Raw genomic sequence first — 23,835 nt, 5'->3', positions numbered from 1 at the left:
GTAACTCACTTACTTTTAATGTTAGAACTTTTTTTGAAAAACAGAAATGAACGTTTTTTTAAACACTTTAAAAAACTTGTAATAAATTTTCCCCGAAAAGTGCTTCGTTTTTTGGTTATTTCACATTGAAATATTTGATTTGGAATTTGAAAGATAAACCTACTTTCATTAGCTACAACTCTGCTTCTACTGGGTCTACACACTTCATGCATACATAATTTTTTTCCATTTTTATATGCTATATTTTTGTCAAGAATATTTTAATCAAATATTCACTTTTTGAGGTATTTGCAAAAAACCGTCTAAAAACATGTTTTTTCTTGTTAAAAATGAACATATTCATTCGCAAATAACTCGAAAAGTATTGACTTCGGGAAAAAACTCTATAGAACAAAAGTTATTTAGAATTAGTCATTTTATTTAATTCCGGACTTATTTTGAATGTATATTTTTCACCCCCAAGAAGGGGATGTAGAATTGTAAACTTTTTCCTATAAATTAATAGACAATTTCAACTATCTATTTCCAAATTTTCATCTTTCCTTTATTTTTTTGGGGTCAAATTGTTCTTTGATGGGGCTAATAATAGAGGTAGCATATTCGTTTTTATGGTGAACACATGACAAAATGGTACTACCATTTTCTTTAAAAACAAATATACAATTTTTTGGAGCCTTTTTGAGTCTTGTAATCTGTTAAGTTGTTTCTTAATTTTTTAGTGTTATATATCAAGATAAACGTAGTCCACATTGGTAGTACCTATTATTACTCATTTTTGTTACACCAAGTTATAGTTCTGCTAGTAGTTTGAGATGAAAAATTGCATTAAGTGTACTAAATTTATTTACTTTCCAGTTATTCTATTACGTTTATAATTGCATCATGTTCAAAATAAAAACCAGGCATTTACGTTAGATTTTATTGTTTATTTAACTATGTAGTACAATAAACATCTTTATCCTTTATGGAATGGAGATTTGCTGTGTGTTTTAAGGTAGTAGGAACCAGAGGCCCTGAAACAAAAAAAAAATATTTTTTTTATGTAATTGGACTTCCTCGAACTAATGGTGCACCCTGTATACAAAAACAACAAGAGTGCAAGTTGCAACTTCCGAAAAGATTATAGAATTGGTAACTAATTGAGGAGGAAACTTGAGAGACCAAAAAAAATGTGGAAAACTCTCATTAAGAATGTAAAAACAATGTTAGGTGTGTTAGAAAATTAAAAGTAATAATATGGGCTCACATTATTAACTTCTTTATCACAATATAAGTTTAGTTCTCCTCCAGATCTTATAAAATATTTGTATGTAATTTAAAACTTTTATACAGAGTACAAATGGATCAGGGTTTGAAAATTTTTTTGATTTTATCCCCTTTTTCTTACATACAGCAGGAAAAATGAAAGAATACCCATGAACGAACATATAAAACACGCTGTATTTTCCTCTCACCAAGTCACACAAAAAATTGGCCAGCGCAAGTACATGTAATAATTATTGTTACATGTACTTGCACTGGACAATTTTCTTTGTGACACGGTGACAGGAAAATACAGCGTGTTTTATATGTTCGTTCATGGGTATTCTTTCATTTTTCCGACTGTAGCACTTGTTATATAATTTCGAACACGTGATGTTTAAAAGATCATATTTACTGTACTGTACTCTGGTACTATACTGTACTATTTATAAGTATCACAACCAAAGATTTATTTTTATCCTATATGTCTAGCTAAGTTTCTTTTTCTTTCTTTTTCTCATATATTTAGTTTCGGCGTTTGTCCGTCCAATTCCATGTTTTCTCCTAGTTTCCAATTTTCCTTTATTTTTTCAGTACTAAGCGAAGATATTCAATGCATTCTCGGTTTTTTTGGTGCATCATACAACGTTATCTGCTACAATCACAGAACTTTGGGTCAGAGTTTTTATTAAGACTGTTTACATTTATATTTCAAGCTAATTTTATTATACATATCGACATTTAATTTATTTAAGTTCTACCATTCCAAAGAAAATTGTATCAAATAAATAATAACTTTCGTTCATGCTAATATATTATTATGTAGTATGTTTTTAGTCAACAATAATCGACAATAACTTATAGGTAAAATTAAAAATATCATCATCATCATTGGCTCGACAGCCCTTTCTGGGTCTTGGCCTGTTCCAGGATTCTTCTCCACTCTGATCTGTTTCGTGCTGTTTTTCTCCAGTTTTTTATTTTTAAAGTTATTATATCATTTTCTATTTGTTCTAAATATTTCAGCTTCGGTCTTCCTCTTGTTCTTTTTCCTACTGGCATCTGTTTGAATATTTTGTTTGGTATTTCGCCTTCTTCCATTCTTTCTACATGTCCCATCCAACGCAGCCGTCCTATTTCAATGAATGTTATGATACCCGGATCCTGGTATATTTCGTATAGTTCAAGGTTGTACCTTCTTTGCCAAATTCCGTTTTCTTTTGTGCCCTTATCTATGTTTCGCAAGATTTTTCTTTCAAAGGTGGCTAGCAATGTTTCCTCTCTTTTTGTGAGTGTCCAGGTTTCTGAGCCGTATGTGAGTACCGGTCTTATTAAGGTTTTGTATATTTGGCATTTTGTTTTCCTTGCGACGTTATCTGATCTTAGTTGCCGAATTAAGCCATGGTAACTTTTATTGGCAATAAATATTCGCCTCTTCACTTCCTCCGCTACGTTATTATCAGACGTGACTAGGGATCTCAAGTATGTAAAGTTTTTTACTCCCTCAATGCTGTATTCTCCTATTGTTATATTTTGTGGCTGCCTTATTTCTGTGTTTTTACTTACCTGCATATATTTTGTTTTGTTCTGGTTGATTTTAAGGCCACTATCTTGTGCAGCTCGTTCTATTTGATTGAATGCCTCTATCATTTCTCTTCTTGATCTTGCGATTACGTCAACATCATCTGCAAATGCTAGTATTTGCACGATTTTATTAATGATTGTTCCTAGAGTATTGACTGTTGTGTCCCTCATTATTTTTTTGAGTACGATGTTGAACAAGATGCATGATAGAGCGTCTCCCTGGCGTAGTCCCTTTTTCACATCTATTATTTCCGTTAGTTCGTCTTGTATCCGGATTTTACTTTCTACTTTTAGAGATTCTTTTATCAGTTCTATTAGTTGTGTTGGTATATTAAATTCTTTCCTTACTTTTATTAAGAATTCTCGGTTTAAATTGTCATATGCGCTTTCGAAGTCTATAAAGAGATGATGTGTGTCGATGTTATGTTCACTTGTTTTTTCGAGGATCTGTCGCAGGACAAATATCTGGTCTATTGTTGACTTCTGTCTACAGAAGCCACTTTGGTACCTGCCAACTATTTTTTCAGCGTGTGGTCTAAGTCTTTCATAAATGACGTTGGGCATTATTTTGTATGCTGCATTCAGCAGCGTGATTCCACGGTAGTTTCCACATTCTAACTGATTTCCTTTTTTATGTAATGGTACAATAATACCACTATTCCACTCCGCTGGTAGCTGCTTATTTGACCATATCTTTGTTATCAATTCATGTATTGTTTTCTGTAGTACGTCTCCTCCTTCCTTCAGTAATTTCGATGCTACTTGGTCCGATCCCGGTGATTTATTGTTCTTTAATTTGTCTACTGCTGTTCTAATCTCGGCTATTGTTGGTGGACTCTTTTCTCTGTTGTCTGCTTGGTCTAACGGTATATCATGGTTCGTCTCACTCCCATCTCCTTCAAGCTTTTCCTTAAAATGTTCTGTCTATCTTCTTAGTATCTCTTACTGTTCTGTCAATATATTACCTTCCTTATCTCTACACATCCTAAATTCCGTAAATTAAAAATATACTTACATTTTATCAATATGGAACATTCCCATGCTAGCTTTTGGTCCGGTACATTTACCCTTCTGATATTCCTCATAACTATTGCACTGCTGTCCAACAAATCCTGTGCTAGTCAATGATTCGGCATATATTGCGTATGACCTAGAGTGAGCACAACCGCCACCTAAATCAAATCCACAACCTGGTTGTGATTTTCCTCCATTTGGATAGAAGTCAGAGTCTCCGCATGGAGCCAAATATCCCATCTTTCCTCCATTCGTGTGAATAATTTGGACATTCTCTGCATCACTAGCGTCAATACGGTTGTCTGTTCTCTCTTCTCTGAATAGAGGACCAGCTGGATCTAAACCTGTAAAACAAAATTTATTAAGTTAACTTTTGTCTTATTTGAATTTTCTGTATTATGCTGCTTCACAAAAGACCTGGACACTTTCAAATTTCTAACGTGAATTCTAGTAATGCTTAAGTTTAATAATTAAATTTTAGAAATTATATTAAGAGCGTAGCCGCAGAATTTTTCGCCAATGCTTTTTAAATGCACGAATTTTTTTCTAATCCTGAAAAAAAAAAACAATAAATATTTTTAAAAAATTTAAACGCAGAATGAACGATTACGTTATTACAGAGGGCCGAAAGTCCCTGAAAACTTCTAAAATGTTTATTTTAATAAATTACAGGGGTGAAAAAAAAGTGAAAATTGAGTGTGAATTAATTTCAAATTTTAAAATTAAAATCTTAAATAGGAGCCCCCATTTTTATTCCAGATTTGTATTCCTTGCGTAAAAATAAGTAACTTTTGTTCGAGACATTTTTTAGAATCATAGATAGATGGTCCTATAATCGGAAAGACACTATTTATTAGCGCCAGTTATCAACAATTCTAAAAAATGTTTCGAATAAATGTTACTTATTTTTTCATGAGGAGTCCAAATTTACAATAAAACATGGGGATTCCTATTTGATTTTAAAGTTACCCCCCACCCCGCCTCCAGGGGGTGGAGTGGAGGGTCGGGTTTGATGTTATTCTATAGGTTCTTGAAAAATATTAAACATGTGTTTTTTGGTTTTATATTTGGAAGTGTATTTCTCGAGATATTAGACCGTTTCTATAATTTACCCATGGTATCACGTTAAATTGTTTTTTCCGATTATAGCGCTATCTATTCACAATTCGAAAAAATGTCTTGAATATAAGTTGCTTATCTTTACGTAATAGTATGATAGAATTGACCCAAAAGATGGCATAACCCAGACATCCAAAGTGAAAGTTATCATCCAACACCAAATTGTTCTATATGGTCCACAAAATGTTCAGAAAAAAATCACACCATTTTTAGAGACGGGTTTGGGGGGAGAGGGAGAGAAATCGGTAAATTCGTAGTTTTTTAGGTTTTTCGTCACTATTTCTAAAAATGTGCGGATTAGCATGAGCAACCCTCTACACATAAATGTTCTACATTAAATTTAAAATAAAAAAGGTCCTATGCATAATCCTTCTAAAATGAACGGTTCTAAAGTTACGGAGGTAGTATGGTATAATTGATCCAAAAAAGGCCTAACCCAGGACCCAGACATCCAAAATAAAAGTTTTCCTCCTACACCAAATTGTTCTATATGGTCCACATATGGTTCAGTAAATTTTTATTTAGCGTATGGCTTAAGTATATCACAGAATATATTTAGATTTATGCATTATACAATGCATCACAAACAGATGTCCAGTTCAGTAAAAATTTACACCATTTTGAGCGTCCGGTTTGGGGTGGAGATGGGGGAGAAGTCGGTAAATTAGTAGTTTCTTTAGGTTTTTCGTCAATATTTCTAAAATTACACTTTAGCGTAAACAATTTTTTTACAAAAATGTTTTACATAAAATTTAAAACAAAAAAGGTCCTATACATAATTGTTATAAAATCAACGATTCCAGAGTTACAGAGGGTAAAAGTGGAGGTTTTCGATACTTTTTATATTTTTTGGGCAACTGATGACGATTTTGGGTGGTGAGGTTGACGTTTCTTCAAGGTCTTATCACTAACATACCATCGGCTACTGATATAGCAAATTTGATTTATAAAACACAATCCTGTTAAAGAAAATCAGTAGGAAATTGTCCAAAAAATATAAAAAGTATCGAAAACCTCCACTTTTCACCCTCCGTAACTCTGAAACTGTTGATTTTATAACAATTATGTACACGACCTTTTAGTTTTAAATTTTATGTAGAACATTTTTGTATAGAACATTGTTTACGCTAAAGCATAGTTTTACAAATATTGATGAAAAACTTAAAAAAAAACTACTAATTTACCGACTTCTCCCCCATCTCCCCCCCCCAAACCGGACGCTCAAAATGGTGTAACTTTTTACTGAACCATATGTGGACCATATAGAACAATTTGGTGTTGGAGGAAAACTTTTATTTTTGATGTCTGGGTTAGGCCTTTTTTTGGACAAATTTTATTATACTACCTCAGTAACTTTGAAACCGTTTATTTAGAAGGATTATGCATATGGCATTTTTTATTTCAAATTTAATGTAGAACATTTTTGTATAAAAGGTTGTTTATGCTAAATCGTATAGTTTTAGAAATATTTACGAAAAACGTAAAAAACTACGAATTAACCGATTTCTCTCCCCCCCCCCTCAAACCCGACGCTCAAAATGGTGTGACTTTTTTCTGAACATTATGTGGATCATATAGAACAATTTGGTGTTGGAGGATAGCTTTTACTTTGTATGTCTGGGTTTGGGTTTAGTTACACCATACTATAAGCAATCCAAATCTGCAATAACGAATGAGGGTCTCCATTTAAGATTTTAAAGTTACCCCCACCCTACCTACAGTGGGTGCAGTGGGAGGGTCGTATTTAGTATCATTCGATAGATTTTTGAAAATTAATGAACACGTATTTTTCAGTTTTTCTTTCCAATCTCCATTTTGTGAATTATTCGATTGTCCCGCGATTTATTCGATTGTCCCAGGCGACGAGTTCCACCCTGGGCACCAGGTACTTCGAAGACTATCGCCGTCATGAAATTCGTATTTAGTGACCTGAGAAACCCCCAAGTATACAGATTGAACTCATTTCGGTCAATATTTCCTGAGTTCTAAATTTTTCATTTTCCATCTCTTCGAGATGCACTTTGAAAATGCATTTTCTTGTGCACAAAATTCTTTGTCGGAGATCAATTTAGTTCACAAAATTTCCTGACACTCTCTCGAATCGAATGCAAAAAGTTGCATGACGATTCATCTTACTGCACAAAATTCCTAGGTTTTGGGCTTTTTAGTGCTTCGTTGCTTCGCCTATAACATATTGTCATCATAGAATTCTTTCACCTCGTAGTCTGCATAGCCACTTTTTATTGTTGGGGCATATACCTGTACGATTTTTAAAGTATCCTGTTCATTTAGTTTAAATGTTAAGGAAGCTACTCTGTACATAAAGAAACTTTTTATTGATACATTATTTTTTTCACGTTTTCTGTGTAAATTGCGGCTGCGGCTTATTCCTAGTTAGAACAGTAAATTACACTAAGAGCCACAAGAAAATAGCTTCAAAACAATAATAATTCATGCTCCACACTGGCGTCATTGAATATGGAACAGTCACAATTTTAAACCTACTCTGCAAAGTCGTATAAAAAAATATAGTAATATCATTGTATAACTAGACACTATAATAACATTGTGTAAATAAACAATGGTAATATACTGAGTGGAAGCATAGCTGTAAAATGGTATATTACTTGATGGTACATTCTCTCACGGTTTTTGCTGTAAATTTTAAAGCACCGCTTGGATTGACATCAAATTTGGCATAGGCATAGCTAACATGTCAAAGAAAAAAAGTGATACGGTACCCATGCGTGATTTTGCCCTGGGGGTGAGTTTCACCCCATCTCAAAGGTGAAAAAATATATGTCCAAGATAGGTCCCGAAATGGATAAACTGACTAATTTTAAACAAGTTTTGTTCTTATAGAGTTCACCAAATCAATATTTTCGAGTTATTTGCGAGTGAATGTGTTCATTTTTCAACAAAATAACCACGCTTTTAGACGATTTTTCGCAAATAACTCAAAACATAGTCGAAACAAATATTCATTTTCATTCATTCATTCATTCATTCAAAAATAAGAATTTTGTCGAAAAAAATATTCTTAGCGAAACTATAGCCTATAAAAAAGTGAAAAAAAAAATGGTGTATATATTAGGTCTCTATACCTAGCCAAAGCAGAGTTATAGCTAATGAAAAATAGGTTTATATTCGAAAAATTCCAAATAGAATAATTCAATGTGAAATATCCAAATAATGAAGCATTCTTGGGGAAAACACATTACAACTTTCTTTAAGTGTTTAAAAAAAAACTTTATTTCTGTTTTTATAAAAAAAAATTCTAGCATCAAATGTAAGCAAGTTACGCTCAAAATAAAGTTGGTCCCTTTTGTTTAGGCAAAAAAAAATCAGGAAGATCTCTCCCAATTAGCAATTTAAATTCATTCGTTAGCGCTTCACAAGTTATTTTACTTATGTTGTGTTCATATGATCTGTAAGTTTCATCGATAGAAAGTGCTTATTATTGAAAAAAATTGGGTTTGAAATAAAATTTTTTTAAATTTTAATTTTGAAAAAAAAATGCTTTTTTTCAAAATAACTTAAAAATTGTTAGAGACATTAAAAATCTTAAACAATAAAAAAAGTCGGCTTTACCTTTCTGAATATTTTGTATTTTGCTGTTTTTCTGCAAGACAAAAATTGGTTAAGATTCGGTGTTTCTAAATTTTCATATACTCGTGATAAGTAACTCGTTCTTCTTCTTCTTCTTCTTCTTCTTCTTCTTCTTCTTATGCAATCCACTAATGGATGTTCGCGATAACGTTTGACCATTTTTCTCTATCCCTTACAGTATGTATTAGGTCTCCTATGTTTTTTAGTCCTATCCATTGTTTGACATTATGGAGCCATGACATTTTCTTCCTGCCCACTCCCCTTCTTCCTTCGATCTTTCCTTCAATTAAGGTTTGCAGAAACTGGTATCTTTCATTTCTAATTAGGTGCCCCAGGTATGCCGTTTTTCTCTGTTTAATTGTGCACATCAGTGGTCGTTCTGTACCAATTCTTCTCAGGATTTCTTCATTTGTTATTCTTGCGGTCCAGGGAACTTTAACGATTCGTCGATAGATCTACATCTCAAATGCCTCTAGCTTATTCATTGTGTTTATTTTTAAAGTCCATCCTTCCATGCCATATAGGAGCACCGACCACACATAGTTAGGTTGAGGTCAAAGTCAGAGTTCGTAAAGACGTTTCTGAATTTCATGAATACACTTCTGGCTCTTTCTATCCGACATTTAATTTCCATATCCGACATCCAGTCTTCACATAGCCAGGTTCCCAGGTACTTAAACTTTCTTACGCACTCTACATCTTGGTTGTTATATGCTAGTCTTGAATTTTGATGTTGACATAATTGACGGCTGATTATCAGGAACTTCGTCTTTTTTATGGTGATGCTAAGTCCCATGTTCTCGCTATGCTCTCCAATTTTATTAAGAGGGTTTTGTAGGTCTTCTATATTGTCTGCTATTAAGATAGAGTCATCCGCATATCGTATATTATTGACCCAGGTACCATTTACTTTGATGCCGCTTTCGCATTCCTCAAGAGCTTCCTGGAAAATACTTTCTGAATATAGATTGAACAGTAGTGGGGAGAGAATGCATCCCTGTCTTACACCTCTGAGAATTTTTTGAACTTGCGTTGTTTCATTATCCACCTTGACGACAGCTATTTGATTCCAGTAAAGAGCCTCTATGCAACGAACGTTTTTTTGATCTATGTCGAGTTGTTTTAGTATATGTACGAGTTTATGATGTTGTACTCGATCGAAGGCTTTTTAATAATCCATAAAACACATCATTACCTAGTTCCTTTGATCGTAGCAGTTCTGAGCTAGTACTTGGGTTGCAACTAGTGCTTCCCTGGTACCCAGGCCTTTTCGAAATCCAAATTGTGAGCAACCAATAACCTTATCGCATTTTGTGGAGATTCTGTAGTGAAGAACTTTGAGGAATATTTTTAAAGAATGGCTCATCAGACTTATCAGTCGGTGCTCTTGTCACTTTGTTGCGTTGTTCTTTTTTTGGCAAAGGGATAAAGGTAGATACAAGCCATGGGACAGGGAATTTTCCTTTTTTATAGATTTGGTTGAAAAATTTTTGGAGTATCGTAATTCCCTCTTCATCTAACAATCTGAGTAACTCAACAGGAATTTGATCAGGTCCAATTGCTTTCCCGTCTTTCGAGGTATTTATTGCTCTAGTAATTTCTTCAATTGTGTAACTCGTTCAAGCCCTTTTAACTACAGCTCTTTCAAAAATAAGGACTTTGAACCGATGAAACTTACAGATCACTTGACCAATACATACGCGAGTAAAAATCTTGTGAAGTGGTAAGAATTAAGTTCATTTGAAATGCTAATTAGGGGGTGAATTTCCCGATTTCTTACCAAAAAAAGGGACCAACTTTATTTTGAGCGTAACTTGTTTACTTTTGATGCTAAAAAATTTAGATGCAAAAAAGTTAGTGCTTCTTTTTTGGTTATGGCGCGTTAAAATATTCGATTTGGAATTTGACGAATATGAACCTATATTTCATTAGCTATAACTCTGCTTTTACTAGGTATAGTGACCTAATATATACACCATGTTTTTCACTTTTTACGTGCTATATTTTTGATAAGAATTTTTTTTTCGGCCAAATACTTCTTTTTGAGTTATTTGCGAAAAACCGTCTGAAAACGTGGTTATATTGTAGAAAAATTAACATATTCACTCGCAAATAACTCGAAAAGTAAACTTGGTGAAACAACTCTATAGAACAAAAGTTGCTTAGAATTGGTCATTTTATACATTTCCGCACTTATTTCGAACATATATTTTTCACCCCCAAAAGGGGGTGAAACTCACCATCCATCCAATGGCACTACAGCCCAAATCGAGCCTTGGCCTCCTTCAATAAGCTTCTCCAATCATTTCGATTTACCGCTGTTCTTTTCCATGAACGCGTTCCCAGGAAGTTCCTGGCATCCTCATCGACTTCGTCTTCCCATCTCTTTTTAGGTCTTCCAACCGGTCTTCTTCCCTGCATTCTTGCATTCAGCAATTTTCTGGGGATTCTATTCTCATCAGAGCCTATTTTACTTCAAATCAGGCCCGAGGCACTACACAATTTGCGGGCCCCTAAATATAATTTAATAATAATAGTAACTTTTTTAAATGTATTAATTATTTAATAGAAATATAGTTGTACAAAAAAATAAAATTTTTATTAACAATAAATAAAATTTATATTTAAACAATTAAACATTCTTTAAGGGGATAGGCGCAAACTTTGAGCTTCAATGCTATTTAAATGCATTCATTTTTTCGAAACCTGAGAAAACTAATAAGTATTTTTGAAAAATTTAAACGCAGAATGAAAGATTACGTTACTACTGAGGGACGAAAGTCCCTGAAATCTACGATAATGTTTATTTTAATATATAGGGGTAATAAGTTATAGGGGTGAAAAAAAGAAAATTTAGTGTGATTTTTAATTTTAAATACATAGGTACCTTATCCAAAAAAAACTTTTTAAGGGGCATTCGGCCCTCGGTATCTAATAATGTAATCTTTCACTCTGCGTCTATTTTTTTTTAATTTATTAGTTTTTTGAGGATTTGAAAAAATGAATGCATTTAAAGAGCATTGAAGCCGAAAGTTTGCGCCTATCCGCTTAATTATAACTCTTATGGTTATCATTTTATCATTGTATGTTCGTAATATGAAAAAAATTTGAAAATGTTTTGTTATTGTAGTAAACATGTTTTGTTTGGTGATCTTTCCGGGCCCCATTTAAATACGGGCTGGAGGCAGGTGCCTCACGGGCCTAGTGGTAAAATAGGCCCTGATTCTCATGCATGCGGACCACGTGAAACTCACCCCTAGGGCAAAAGCACACATCGGCACAATATCACTTCTTTTCTTGTTAGCTATGTGTATGCCAAATTTCATGTCAATCCAAGCGGTTCTTTAAAATTTAGAGGTTTTGCAATATTTTACCTTTAAAGAACGTGTGTTTAAAGTAACTATACAAAATGGCAGATGTCTGCCAATTTTAAATATTGCCTTACAGTTTTGTATAATAAACAGTTTTGTGTGTATATAGATTGGGATAAAATGTCAGAATAACCTCCAAAAATAATAGATTCTTTTCTTACCAACAATTCTGTCGACTTGTCCATCCAAAGCAGCTCCAGCACATCCACAGATATGAGCACCCAGGGAATGACCTACAAATTTCAACTTATTAAGTTGTAAACCGTATTTTTTATTCAGAGATCTGGCGAAGTCTGCTATATATCCTCCAACTTTTTGCATAGACCCCTAAAAAAGATTTGGTTTAAAAATTCAAGTTAGTATCCAAACGATTAATTTCTGCAAAATATTTTAAATTTTTAATAATTTCTAACACTTTGTAATATTGTAAACGTCACAGATTTGGTATTTTTGTACAAATAATCTTTTTTCCAATTTTTTTTAATTTTATTCATGTGCTAACTTCTTGTTTTGATTTCTAAGGATGTTCCTGACGGCCTTAAGCAAGGGTATTACATCCAAATACATGTTAACCATAGACCAGGCTAGTTATATGCCACTCAATGCATCGGCGTGTAACGCCAATATCAAGTACGGTGGTATAGCTATCTTTGTCTGTCGTGCGAGTGTGAGCGTATCTACCAAGAGGTGGGAGTAATGGAACGACACAAACACAGAGGCGTCGGCCATCATATGCTAGAGAGAGGAAGCTAAGCGCCGGTAGAGAGAGATAGATAGATCACCGACCCGAAGTGCTCCGCGTTACGCTATTTTTCGGACCTGGCCTAATCTACTTGTTATTATATCTATGGTTACTTCTTGTTTATCCTATTGACAATATCCATACAATTGGCATTGGAAGGCTGTAACAGAAAGTGGACAGGGATGGGCTTAATTATTCAAGGTCGTTGCTTGACAACGCTATTTTTTTGCTCGCTATTATTTGACTAAAGTGCCTGGCTAAGAGTAACAAATAGTTATCTTGTAACAACATTTATGTTTTATTTTAGTTTAAAGGGTTTTTAAGAGACAAGTTTTATTTCGCTGGAATTTTGTTTAATTTTTTTGGTCATATCTCCATATTAAAAAAAAAGTGCAATAAAAGTACTTGTTTATGTTTTTTTCACTTTTATCAGATCTAATGAGAAATGTTTTTTTAATAAACATATTTTGAAAATAAGATATTGTTGTTTGTGGTTTTGTACTACATACCGCAGAAAAAAAAAATAAATACTATTTATTACTACAAAAAAAACAATTAGGGTTTTCAAGACCCCACTGTGCAGTCTACGTGAGATGAACGAACTGTGCTGTCCTAGGGTTAAAACCAGCTCAGGGTAACACCCTGAACCCCAGCTGTGAGAGCGTGGAGCTCCAGTCTCCCCGTAATCTATGTGTTGTGTAACGAACACTCATCCTTTATCCCAACTACAGGTGAACTTTTTTAAAATTTGAAGTTGACCCTTTTAGTGAATTGTCCTTCACATTACATTTCGAACATTTGTACTAATGGTAGTGGCATTTTCTGGCCGCTGATCACAGTTTAAAGAAGAAGAATAAGAAAAAAGAAGATATTAGGCTTCTTGACACGTGACGTGCGCACATCACTGTTTTTTTTTTATTATTTTGATCGCACAAAAACGGGTGGGTTCGAAAGAATCAAAGGGAGGAAGCGTACAAATGTTCGAAATGTAAGTTAGGACAATTATCATTGTCCTTCCTTAACAGGTAAGTCAACCAATCAATTAATTATTTTTTACTTACCTGTGCTGTTAAGTAACCTTTTCCAGCAATTGGACTCCAGTCGACGACAAAGATATTAACATCGTGGTCCCTGAGTATATATTCTCTGACATGAGAATTAACATCTGCCTTATGGCTATCCTTCCATCCATGCACGATAAAAATAGTTTCTCTCTTTGTTGTAAATGATGTCGTTTTCAATTTCTCTGTGTTGTTGCTGTGAATCTCCACACCTTCTTCATCTCCAGGGTTAGACTTGCTGAAGAAAAAGTACTTTACATCGGATCCAGACGACGACAAGAGTTCTGGTCGGCTGTTTAGGAGACGCTCTACTTTAAGATTGCCGTCTTTGTCTTCGTACAAGAAGTACTCTAGATCTTCGGAGTGTTCATTGTCACCAGTTACTGTAAAAATGATTCAAATAACTTTTTTTACTTAAATGTTGATAACACAAAAATAACTGAAAACGAAAATGACAGAGAGCTTATATTTCATTCAATTTCAGTGGCGACTATTATCCTCTTAAGGGGAAAGGAGCAAAATGCAAAATTTTGACGGCTGTCAAAATTTTCAATGTATTTTAAATGTATTTATTTTTTTCGAATCCTGAGAAAACAAATAAGTATTTTTGAAAAATTTAAACGCAGAATGAAAGATTACTTTATTACTGAGGGCCCAAAGTGCCTTAGAATAAATAAAAAGATTCTTTTAAATGAGATATTTGAAACTAAAAATCACGCTAAATTTTTTCTTAGTTTTTCACCCCTGTAACTTATTAAAATAAACATTATAAAAGTTTTCAGGAACTTTCGGCCCTCGGCAATAACGTAATTTTTCATTTTGCGTTTAAATTTTTCAAAAATACTTATTAGTTTTCTTAGGATTCGAAAAAAAATGAATCCTATTTAAATAGCATTGAAGGCGAAAGTATGTACCGATCCCTTTAAGTAGGTTTCATTCTCTGCGGTGCGGCTCTGGCACAAATATCTATGGAAAGCGCAATAATATTTTCCGTTAATAAAAATTGGTAGGAAAAACATTACATCTTATTCTGATAAATTAGCTTTTTAGTCTAGTAAAATAAAATTACACTACATGTAAATCAAAATGTAAATTCGTACAGGTTGAAACAAATTTTATATCAAAGTTTAGGTGGGTACAAAAGATATTTTCAAAAAAGTATCCAAATCATACAAGGGGATCATTGTTTAAATAATTAAAAAGGGGTCATTTTTGCAAAAAAACTACTTTTTTAACTGCTGAGGTCATTCAATTATTAATGAAGGTCTATAGGATTGTTTTCTGCAAAGTTGAAGAGTAAATCTTTCACATAAGACTTACTAAATTAAATTTGACCCCCTATTTATTTAAATAATTATACATAAATCTTTAAAAACAAATTTGCAAAAAATTATTTTTAGCTTTTTAAATAAGCACTATAAAATATATTATTTTACAGGATAAGTTGCGCTATGTTATCAGTATTATTAAAAAAAAATTGGTCCAAAAATGTTTAATATTTTTTGAGATATTGAATTTGTTTATTAAATGTTACTCTATTTTCAATTGAAAAAACGCGGTTGTTACCAAAGAAATAATTACCTGTCTTAAATCTTATTATTTTTATTTTTATGTATATTTTCGACAAATGTATTGATAAATTCAAATTTCAATTAAACTTCCCCCTAAAATGGCATTTGAAAATAATTCAAATTTATTTATAATTTATTTTTTTAATAACGTCCGGGGATTAAATATTTTGAAATGCCGTTTCGATAATTGGGTTCGTGGGAATTTTTCACTAATTAACAATTTTTTTTGTCTTTTTTTCCTCTTCTTTTTTTTTTCTTGGCATTATATTTCTACGGGCCCTTTTTAGGTTAAGTTTCATTAAGAATGTCGAATCTCTAAGTTGTAGATTCTAGACCTAAAAATATTAAGATTGGTCTAAAATCATTTAAATTAAATGTGGCTACTTACTGAGTTACAGGGTGTTTTATTTACAAATTTAAAAAATTTTTTTACCAAGTACTTTTAAACTATTTGACATATCCTTATCATACTTGGCAGAAAGTGTGGGTACTATACAGTCTACTAAATTGTGATAAATAAAAGTTTATAGCTACCACCAGAGGCGTACGACAGGGGCCAGTTAATGGTCGACCCTTCCCAAATTCTACGCCACTGAGGGAATTACTATTTTAGCGAAATTGTTCGATTCTCCAATACTTTCTATGTAAATAATATACTCTTTACTGGTAACGATTAAGTCATTAGTTTTCGAGATATTGGTCGTTAAAAATAAAACGGCATAGTTATTTTGATTCATTCATTCATTCATTTTAAATTTCCAATATCTCTCAAATTGATGACTTTATCGATACCAATAAAGTTATTTACATACAAAGTATTGGAGAATCGAAAAATTTCGCTACAATAGTAATTCACTCAGTGGCGTAGAATTTGGGAAGGGTCAATCATTCTCTATCCGCTGTCGTACGCCTCTGGCACTAGCTAGAAACGTTTATTAGTCACAATTTAATAGCGTGTATAATAGCCACACTTTCTGCCAAGTATGATAAGGATACGTCAAATAGTTTTAAAGTATTTGGTAACAATAATTTTTAAATTTTTAAATAAAACACCCTGTAACTCAGTAAGTAGCCACATTTTATTTAAGAGATTTTATTTAAATCTTAATATTTTTACGTCTAGAATCTATAACTCAGAGATTCGACATTCTTAATAAAATTTAACCCTAAAAGGGCCCGTAGTAATATAACTCAAAGAAAAAAAAAAAGAAGAAAAAAATGACAAAAAAATTTTGTTAATTAGTAAAAAAATCCCAGGAACCCAATTATGGAAACGGCATTTCAAAATACTTAATCCCCGCGACGTTATTAAAAAAAAATTATAAACAAATTTGAATAATTTTCAAATGCCATTTTAGGGGGAGTTTAACTGAAATTTGAATTTATCAATACATTCATCGAAAATATACATAAAAATAAAAATAATGAGATCTTAAGCAGGTGAATATTTCTTTGGCAACAACCGCGTTTTTGCAATTGAAAATATAGTAACATTTAATAAACAAATTCAATATCTCAAAAAATATTAAATATTTTTTGACCAGTTTTTTTTCCTTAATACTGGTAACATAGCGCAACTTATTCTGTAAAATGAGATATTTTATATTGCTTATTTAAAACGCTAAAAATAATTTTTTGCAAATTTGTTTTTAAAGTTTTATGTATAATTATTTAAATAAATAGGGTGTCAAATTTAATTAAGTAAGCCTTATGTGAAAAATTTACCCTTCAACTTTGCAGAAAAAAGGCCTATAGACCTTCATTAGTAATTGAATGACCTCAGCAGTTAAAAAAGTATTTTTTTTGCAAAAATGACCCCTTTTTAATTATTTAAACAATGATCCCCTTGTATGATTTGGATACTTTCTTGAAATATCTTTTGTACCCACCTAAACTTTGATATAAAATTTGTTTTAACCTGTACGAATTTACATATTGACTTTTTTTATTTTATTAGGCTATTTATCGAACTTTAGCATTTGTCAGAAATATCCTCTTAATGCTACAACATAGTTGACATTTTCTTCTTTTGAAATTGGCATTAATAGCTTGAAATACAGTTTCTGGATTTAAAAAAAAACAAGGAGGTATGGCGCTGTAAATGCGACCGTCTTTGTGTGGAATTGGAAATATTGGAGAAGAATAAATATTCACAATACAAGGTGTGGTCTGCTTTGAATGACCTGGAGAAGGAAGACATGATCATTTTCAACGCTTGGAATAATGTTCCTGATTCTTATGATCAGCTAAAAAGCTCACGTTTGCTGTTCTTTCCCTTTCCCGTTCTACATATCAACATTTAGAATAATTGGATTTGGCTCCAAAAATTTTGTAAAAAATACAGTGTTGTAGGAAATAAACCGCTACAAAACGAAAGAAAATAAAAGTTTCTACGATAATTAGAAACGAAGATATCGCCAAAAAACGAAAAAACACATTTTCATTTTTTGGGGGGGGGGGGTTGTGGATGGGGCTAGGGGTTTAAACATTTTTTTGGTCGAATACTTTTTGATGCAGAACATGTGGTTCCTTTATTTTTGGAATATAGCTGGGAGCATTTTTCAGTAACTTAACCGAATGACTAGACCCTCTAGTTTTAGTTAGCGTAATAAAAGTTTGCTGAACAAGCACATTTGGCTCCAATTTTTTTTAAATTGTTGTAATGTTCATATTTGGCTCTTTGGCTAAAAAGTTTGCCGACCACTGTCTTAAACTCTTCAGAGAGGTCTATGGTCTGCTTGGAAACAAAGTGACACAATTAGAAAAATCATAAAATATTTTCAGACGATGCATGCAGCGACTTCTATTAACACAATGAGAAATCCTAGATCCACAGATCTAAAGACTTCTACGGTGGAAGCAACTTTCTGGTTAAAACCTCAGTCCTTACTTTCTACAATTTATACAGCAACTGGACGATGAATAAAGCAAATGAAAAGGACTCGACAATATGCAGTCACCTCCCTTCAATTCATCTATTAATATCATCTAGATCTGATCCTGGATACACAGATCTAAAGACTTCTACCGTTGAAGCAACTTTCTGGTTACAACCTCAATCCTTACTTTCTACAATTTATAAAGCAACCGGACGATGAATAAAGCACATGAAAGGGACTCTACAATATGCAGCCACCTCCCGTAAATTCATCTATTAATATCATCTAGATGAACAACATAAAATTTGTCCGCTTGCTATGTAAATTATTCAAAAAAGCACGGACTCAGATTGTAACCAAAAAGTTAGTTCCACGATAGAAGTCTTTAGATCTTTGGATCATTGGATCTAGGCCTTCTCATTGTGTAAAGAAATGAACTTATCACTAGTGTAACAATGTCAATAGCTTAACTATAACCGGTTTATAAGGGCAACCTGTGAGGCAAAGACGAAATGACAACGAGAGAAAAACAAAATATTCTGGAAGTAACTAGAGAATTTTATATACTAGTCAAAGTCTACAAGACAATTTCCCAATACGAGTAAGGGCTCTCGTAAATCGGGGATCTGAAGTAGTTTTTCCTATTACAGTGTTAGAAGTAAGAAGTTTAAAGAAAATCTATCCTCTAAATCGATCATCTACCGATAGTCAGGTGATGATGAGCTCGTTTTTAAGGCAATAAAAGCAGTAGGATAAGTCTTAAGAAAATCAGTAAGCACACTGTTTAATAAATTCTTACATGAGAGTACGATTTAAAAAGATTAGAACCGTGCAGTCATAGTTTTGTTAAAAAAGTGGTGATCGTACTTTATTATTATAGACCTATCAGCCTCTTGATATAGGTATATGTACAAACTCTTTGTAAAAATCTCAACTTAAGAGAACACCAAAACTTGATTTCTATCTGCCCAAAAGACAGGCAGACTTCAGGGAAGGATATGGCACAAATGATTATTTGCGTACCATCGTCATCATCAATGGTGCTACAGCCCTAGGAAAGAGCCTTGACTTTCCTAAGTCTATTACGCCAGTCAGTCCTATCCATTGCCAACCGTTGCCAGTTTGATGCGCCTATTTTTCTCCCATCCTCATCTACACCATCCTTTCATCTAAGTTTTGGCCTACCCCTATTTCTACTTCCCACAGGTTGTGACATAAGGATTCTTCTAGAAGGGTTGTTATGCTGTGATCTTACTACATGTGCTGCCCATATTAGTCTCCCTATTCTTATAAGAGATGCTAGGTCTTTACCACCAAATATATGTTTATATCTGTGGTAGGTATACCTCGTAGTTGTACCTCCTCCTCCAAATATCATTTTCACAGATGCCGCCGAATATTATTCTCAGGATCCTTCGTTCAAATATAAGCAGAAGGTTTTCATCTGCCTTAGAGATGGTCCATGTCTCCGATCCATATGTCAACACTGGTTGTATAACGGTTTTGTATATGGTTATTTTTGTTTTTTGGCTTAAGTTTCTGCTTCTCATATGTCTACTCAGTTCAAAATAGCATTTGTTCGCTAGGATTATCCTTCGCTTAATTTCTTCCGTCATGACGTTCTCCTCGGTGATCAGGGAGCCTAAGTATGTGAATTTGCCCACCCCTTCAACGGTAGAGTTATCAACAGTGAATTGGGGACCGATGTTTCTGGCTCTATTGTGTCACAAGTGTTGATGCCAACATCTTAGTTTTCTCCTCGTTTACTTTCAGGCCAATATTTTTTGTGGCATTTGAGAAGGTGGTATACATTTCTTCTAGTTTGAGTGTTGTGCAGGCAATTAGGTCCACGTCATCTGCATATGCCAAAATTTGGGATGATTTATTAAAAATAGTTCCTCTGTTGTCTATTCATGCATCTATGACAGCCGTTTCCAGAGCTATGTTGAATGTCACAGCCCAACATTTGTTGCCTACCACAACGTATATTAATTAAAAAACGCATCGAGTACAACATACCACTGGTCCTGGAGCGGCCCGAGCGGCCGTGAGTAATGACATATTCGCTGGCCGCATACGCCAGTGCACGTGGGTTCAAGCCCTGCCAAAGACAAACCATTTTCATTTCCAATAATGACATGAGCCGTCTCACTGTGCCTATGAGAGCACGTAAAGCCGTCGGTCCCCTTGGGTTAGTGTACATCGGCACTAGTTACTTGAAACAGGGTTAAAGATGTAAATGGCGCCGGAACTGTCCGAAAGGATCTCTCCGGCAAAAATGCCATACGATATTATATTATTACCACTGGTCCTTGCATTTGTAGATTTCGGGAAGGCTTTTGATTGTGTAGTGCTTGAAACAGTACTGAAAGCACTAAATCAAAGCCGAACAGCTTCCATATTTACCTGACTAATTTGCCACAAAACATCTTCCTCTCGTCTCCTATTGCTTTTCAAACCTCCACCTCAGCTTCTTCTGCCTTACCATTCTTCATCCTATTTAACGTCTCCTCAACCTCGTCTCTCATTATTTCCGCTATTACTAATGAGAATATAACTATATTTTGACAATGACGCAAAAACCTTCAAATAAACTCAAAGTTACACAACGAGTCATGGAACGTGTGACGCTGGACGTGAACCTTCTAGACCACATAACAAACCAACAATTCAGGCAAAGATCAGGCATTCAAGACGCCATAACGCTTAAGTGGAACTGTGCACAAGATGGATAGTGGACAAGAAGAATCGCGTAATGGAGGCTCAGAATCTACAGGGTAGCGAGAAAGTATGGAACCACGATAATTACTCGGAAGCCGCTTCAACGACTTTTATAGATTTTGGTGGGTAATGGTGTTCTAATGCGGCCGATATTATTAAGGACTCCAAAAAACAAAAAATATACAGGGTGTTCCATTTAAAATAATAAAGTTCATTAGATTTCCAGAAAAACGGTAATTACATTTCCATGTAATTACCACTAAGCGGTAATTACATTGTTGTCAAATCTTCCGTTTTTGTGGAAATCTAATGAACTTTATTATTTTAAATGGAACACCCTGTATATTTTTTGCGTTTTTGGAGTCCTTAATAAATACTGATTATGTTTTATGTTATATTCCCTGTACCTAAATGCCATAATTTTGAAGTTATTGCTACATTTATTACAAAAAAATTTTGACAAATTATACAAATTAATTTTTTTGGACCGGATGGACATTATTTTTGGTTCTTTGGATCACTGGCAACAAAAAATATCTTTTGTAATTTTCCTTAAAAGTTAATCGTTTCCGAGATATAAACAATTTAAAATTGAAAAATTTTCTAGGTTCAAAAACACAAGTAAAAAATATTATTTTTGAAACTACGAAGCACCTACATTTAAGCGTTAACATTATTTTATCAGATACCGATAAGTGAGTTGGCCTTATTTTATTCTAAAACATTATTTTTTAGTTGTTAATGCAGCCCGATCGCCCGTCCTCTAATATGAGCTTCGTTAACAATTAAAAAAAAACCAATGTTTTGGAATAAAACATGCCAAAAATTCTTATAGGAATCTGATAGAAAAAGGTTTGCGCTTGAATTCAGGTGCTTCCTAATTTTAAAAATGAATTTTTTACTTGTATTTTTGAACCATGAAAATCGTCATTTTTCGATTTTTTCAGTTTTAAATTGTTTATAACTCGGAAACGATTAACTTTTGAGGAAAATTACCAAAGACCTTTTTTGTTCCCAATGGTTTAAAAAACCTAAAATAATGTCTACCCCTGCCGAAAAAATTGATTTTCATAATTTGTTAAAACAATTTTTTTTAACCCGCGAGTAATCGCGCGGTGAGATAGAATCTCAATTTTTATCCATTTTCGCGATAACTTGATGAAAAATTTTGCAATTTTGAAAAAATTTCGTAAGTGCCTCGAGGAAGGGTGTAGTAATGCGTAGGAATTTTTTCTTCTTCTTCTTCTTTTTGTGGAATTTATGGCTTTGGGGAGAGCCAATTAGCTTTAACCCGCGAGTAGTCGCGCCGTTAGATAGAATCTCACATTTCATCCTTTTTCGTAATACAGTAAAACCTGTCAGTAACGGCCACTAACAATGAAAGAACTATTGGCCGATATAGAAAGGTGGCCGCTATTGCCAGTTTTTGTAGTCTACGTATAATTGGTTTGGGAAATTTTTAAACTGGCCTTTAGGACAGGTGGCCGATGTTGGCAGGTGGCCGTTAACACAGGTTTTACTGTACAGTAAAATTTGTCAGTAACGGCCACTAAAAATGAAATAACTATTGTCCCATATAGAAAGGTGGACGGTATTGCCAGTTTTTGTAGTCTACATATAATTGGTTTGGGAAATTTTTAAACTGGCCGTTAGGACAGGTGGCCGATGATGGCAGGTGACCGTTAACACAGGTTTTTTTAATAAAATTGATAGAAATATATATTTTCAATATAAAAAGTAGATAAAATAGTACAAAATAAAATTTTGTTTTAAATTCGTAGTTTGAGATAGAATCTCACACGCGACTATCGACGTTACAGAAGTAAGCGCGACTACTCCCGGGTTAATAAATGTAGCAATAACTCCGAAATTATGGTATTTAGGTATAGGGAATATAACATGAAACATAATCAGTATTTCTTAAGGACTTCAAAACGCCAAATGTATACAGGGTGTTCCATTTAAAATAATAAAGTTCATTAAATTTCCAGAAAAGCGGAAAATTTGACAACAATTTACTTACCACTATAATATCGGCCGCATTATATAACCCTTATCCACCAAAATTTATAAAAATCGTTTAAGCGGTTTCCGAGAAATTATCGTATATCCATACTTTCTCACTACCCTGTATAGAAGAAGCCGAGGACTACCAACGAGCAGATGGATAGCGAGAATACAAGTAGCTCAGTGTAGAGAACATTAGAAGAACAAACGACCAATATTGGAGAACCAGTACAATGGACTGAAAGAAAATAGAAAGAGAAAATATCATCTAAAATAAAAAAAAAACAAGGAAAATTTATAAAAAATTAAATAAAACAAACAGAGATTTGGTTATTTGGCCAAAAATTTGCTAAAACCACTGTCTTTATTATAAAAGAAAATAACACCAAATATTCGACAAAGAAATTTTTAATGACTAAGAAATAAAAAAATAATAACTTACACAGATGGCAAGCTCCTAGCAGCAATAAACTGATATAAATCTTGCAATACTTCATTTTGAAAGGTATTGATGTTTGAAAAAAATCTCCAGTGGTTTATATATGATTTTTATCATAAAAATAATCCTATTGTTCTTGTAAAAATGTGTTTATTAAATAAAAATAAATACGTATGTGTTGATCAAAGTTATAAACGATCATTAATAGATTATCTTTTCAATGAAGAAGCTCAATGCAAATTATTTGATAATCCTGTGTCTTAATATGGTTGTTAGACGGTGGCGTGTTTTCTTTGAATTATTGCCTAATAAATCACAAATCGTCAAATCAATAAGTGGTAATAAATCAAACTTACTTTCAAACACGTTTTAAAATCAACAAGAATAAAAAACCCCTAAACGCCGTAAAAATGAGTGGCACATACAATATTCCATCTACAAAAGATCTGATATGAATATTACGTGGCGCGAAAATG

The 23,835-nt window shown here is 33.4% G+C and overlaps 1 protein-coding gene across 1 annotated transcript; it reads right to left on the bottom strand.

Annotated features, from left to right (window-relative positions):
• Window positions 1-905: 905 nt before the first annotated feature.
• LOC114325845 (pancreatic triacylglycerol lipase) lies at window positions 906-23,516 on the bottom strand. Its single transcript, XM_028273979.1, has 5 exons — window positions 23,363-23,516; window positions 13,743-14,125; window positions 12,101-12,266; window positions 3,842-4,184; window positions 906-1,013 (listed from the first exon to the last, which is right to left on the bottom strand). The coding sequence occupies exons 1-5, from the start codon at window positions 23,415-23,417 to the stop codon at window positions 956-958; spliced, it is 1,005 nt and encodes a 334-aa protein (XP_028129780.1). The 5' UTR covers window positions 23,418-23,516; the 3' UTR covers window positions 906-955.
• Window positions 23,517-23,835: the final 319 nt, after the last annotated feature.

This window comes from Diabrotica virgifera, chromosome 3 (assembly GCF_917563875.1).
Source record: "Diabrotica virgifera virgifera chromosome 3, PGI_DIABVI_V3a".
NCBI lineage: Eukaryota > Metazoa > Arthropoda > Insecta > Coleoptera > Chrysomelidae > Diabrotica > Diabrotica virgifera.
Note: the sequence above shows the minus strand (reverse complement) of the source record. Positions and strands in the feature narration are given on the sequence as shown.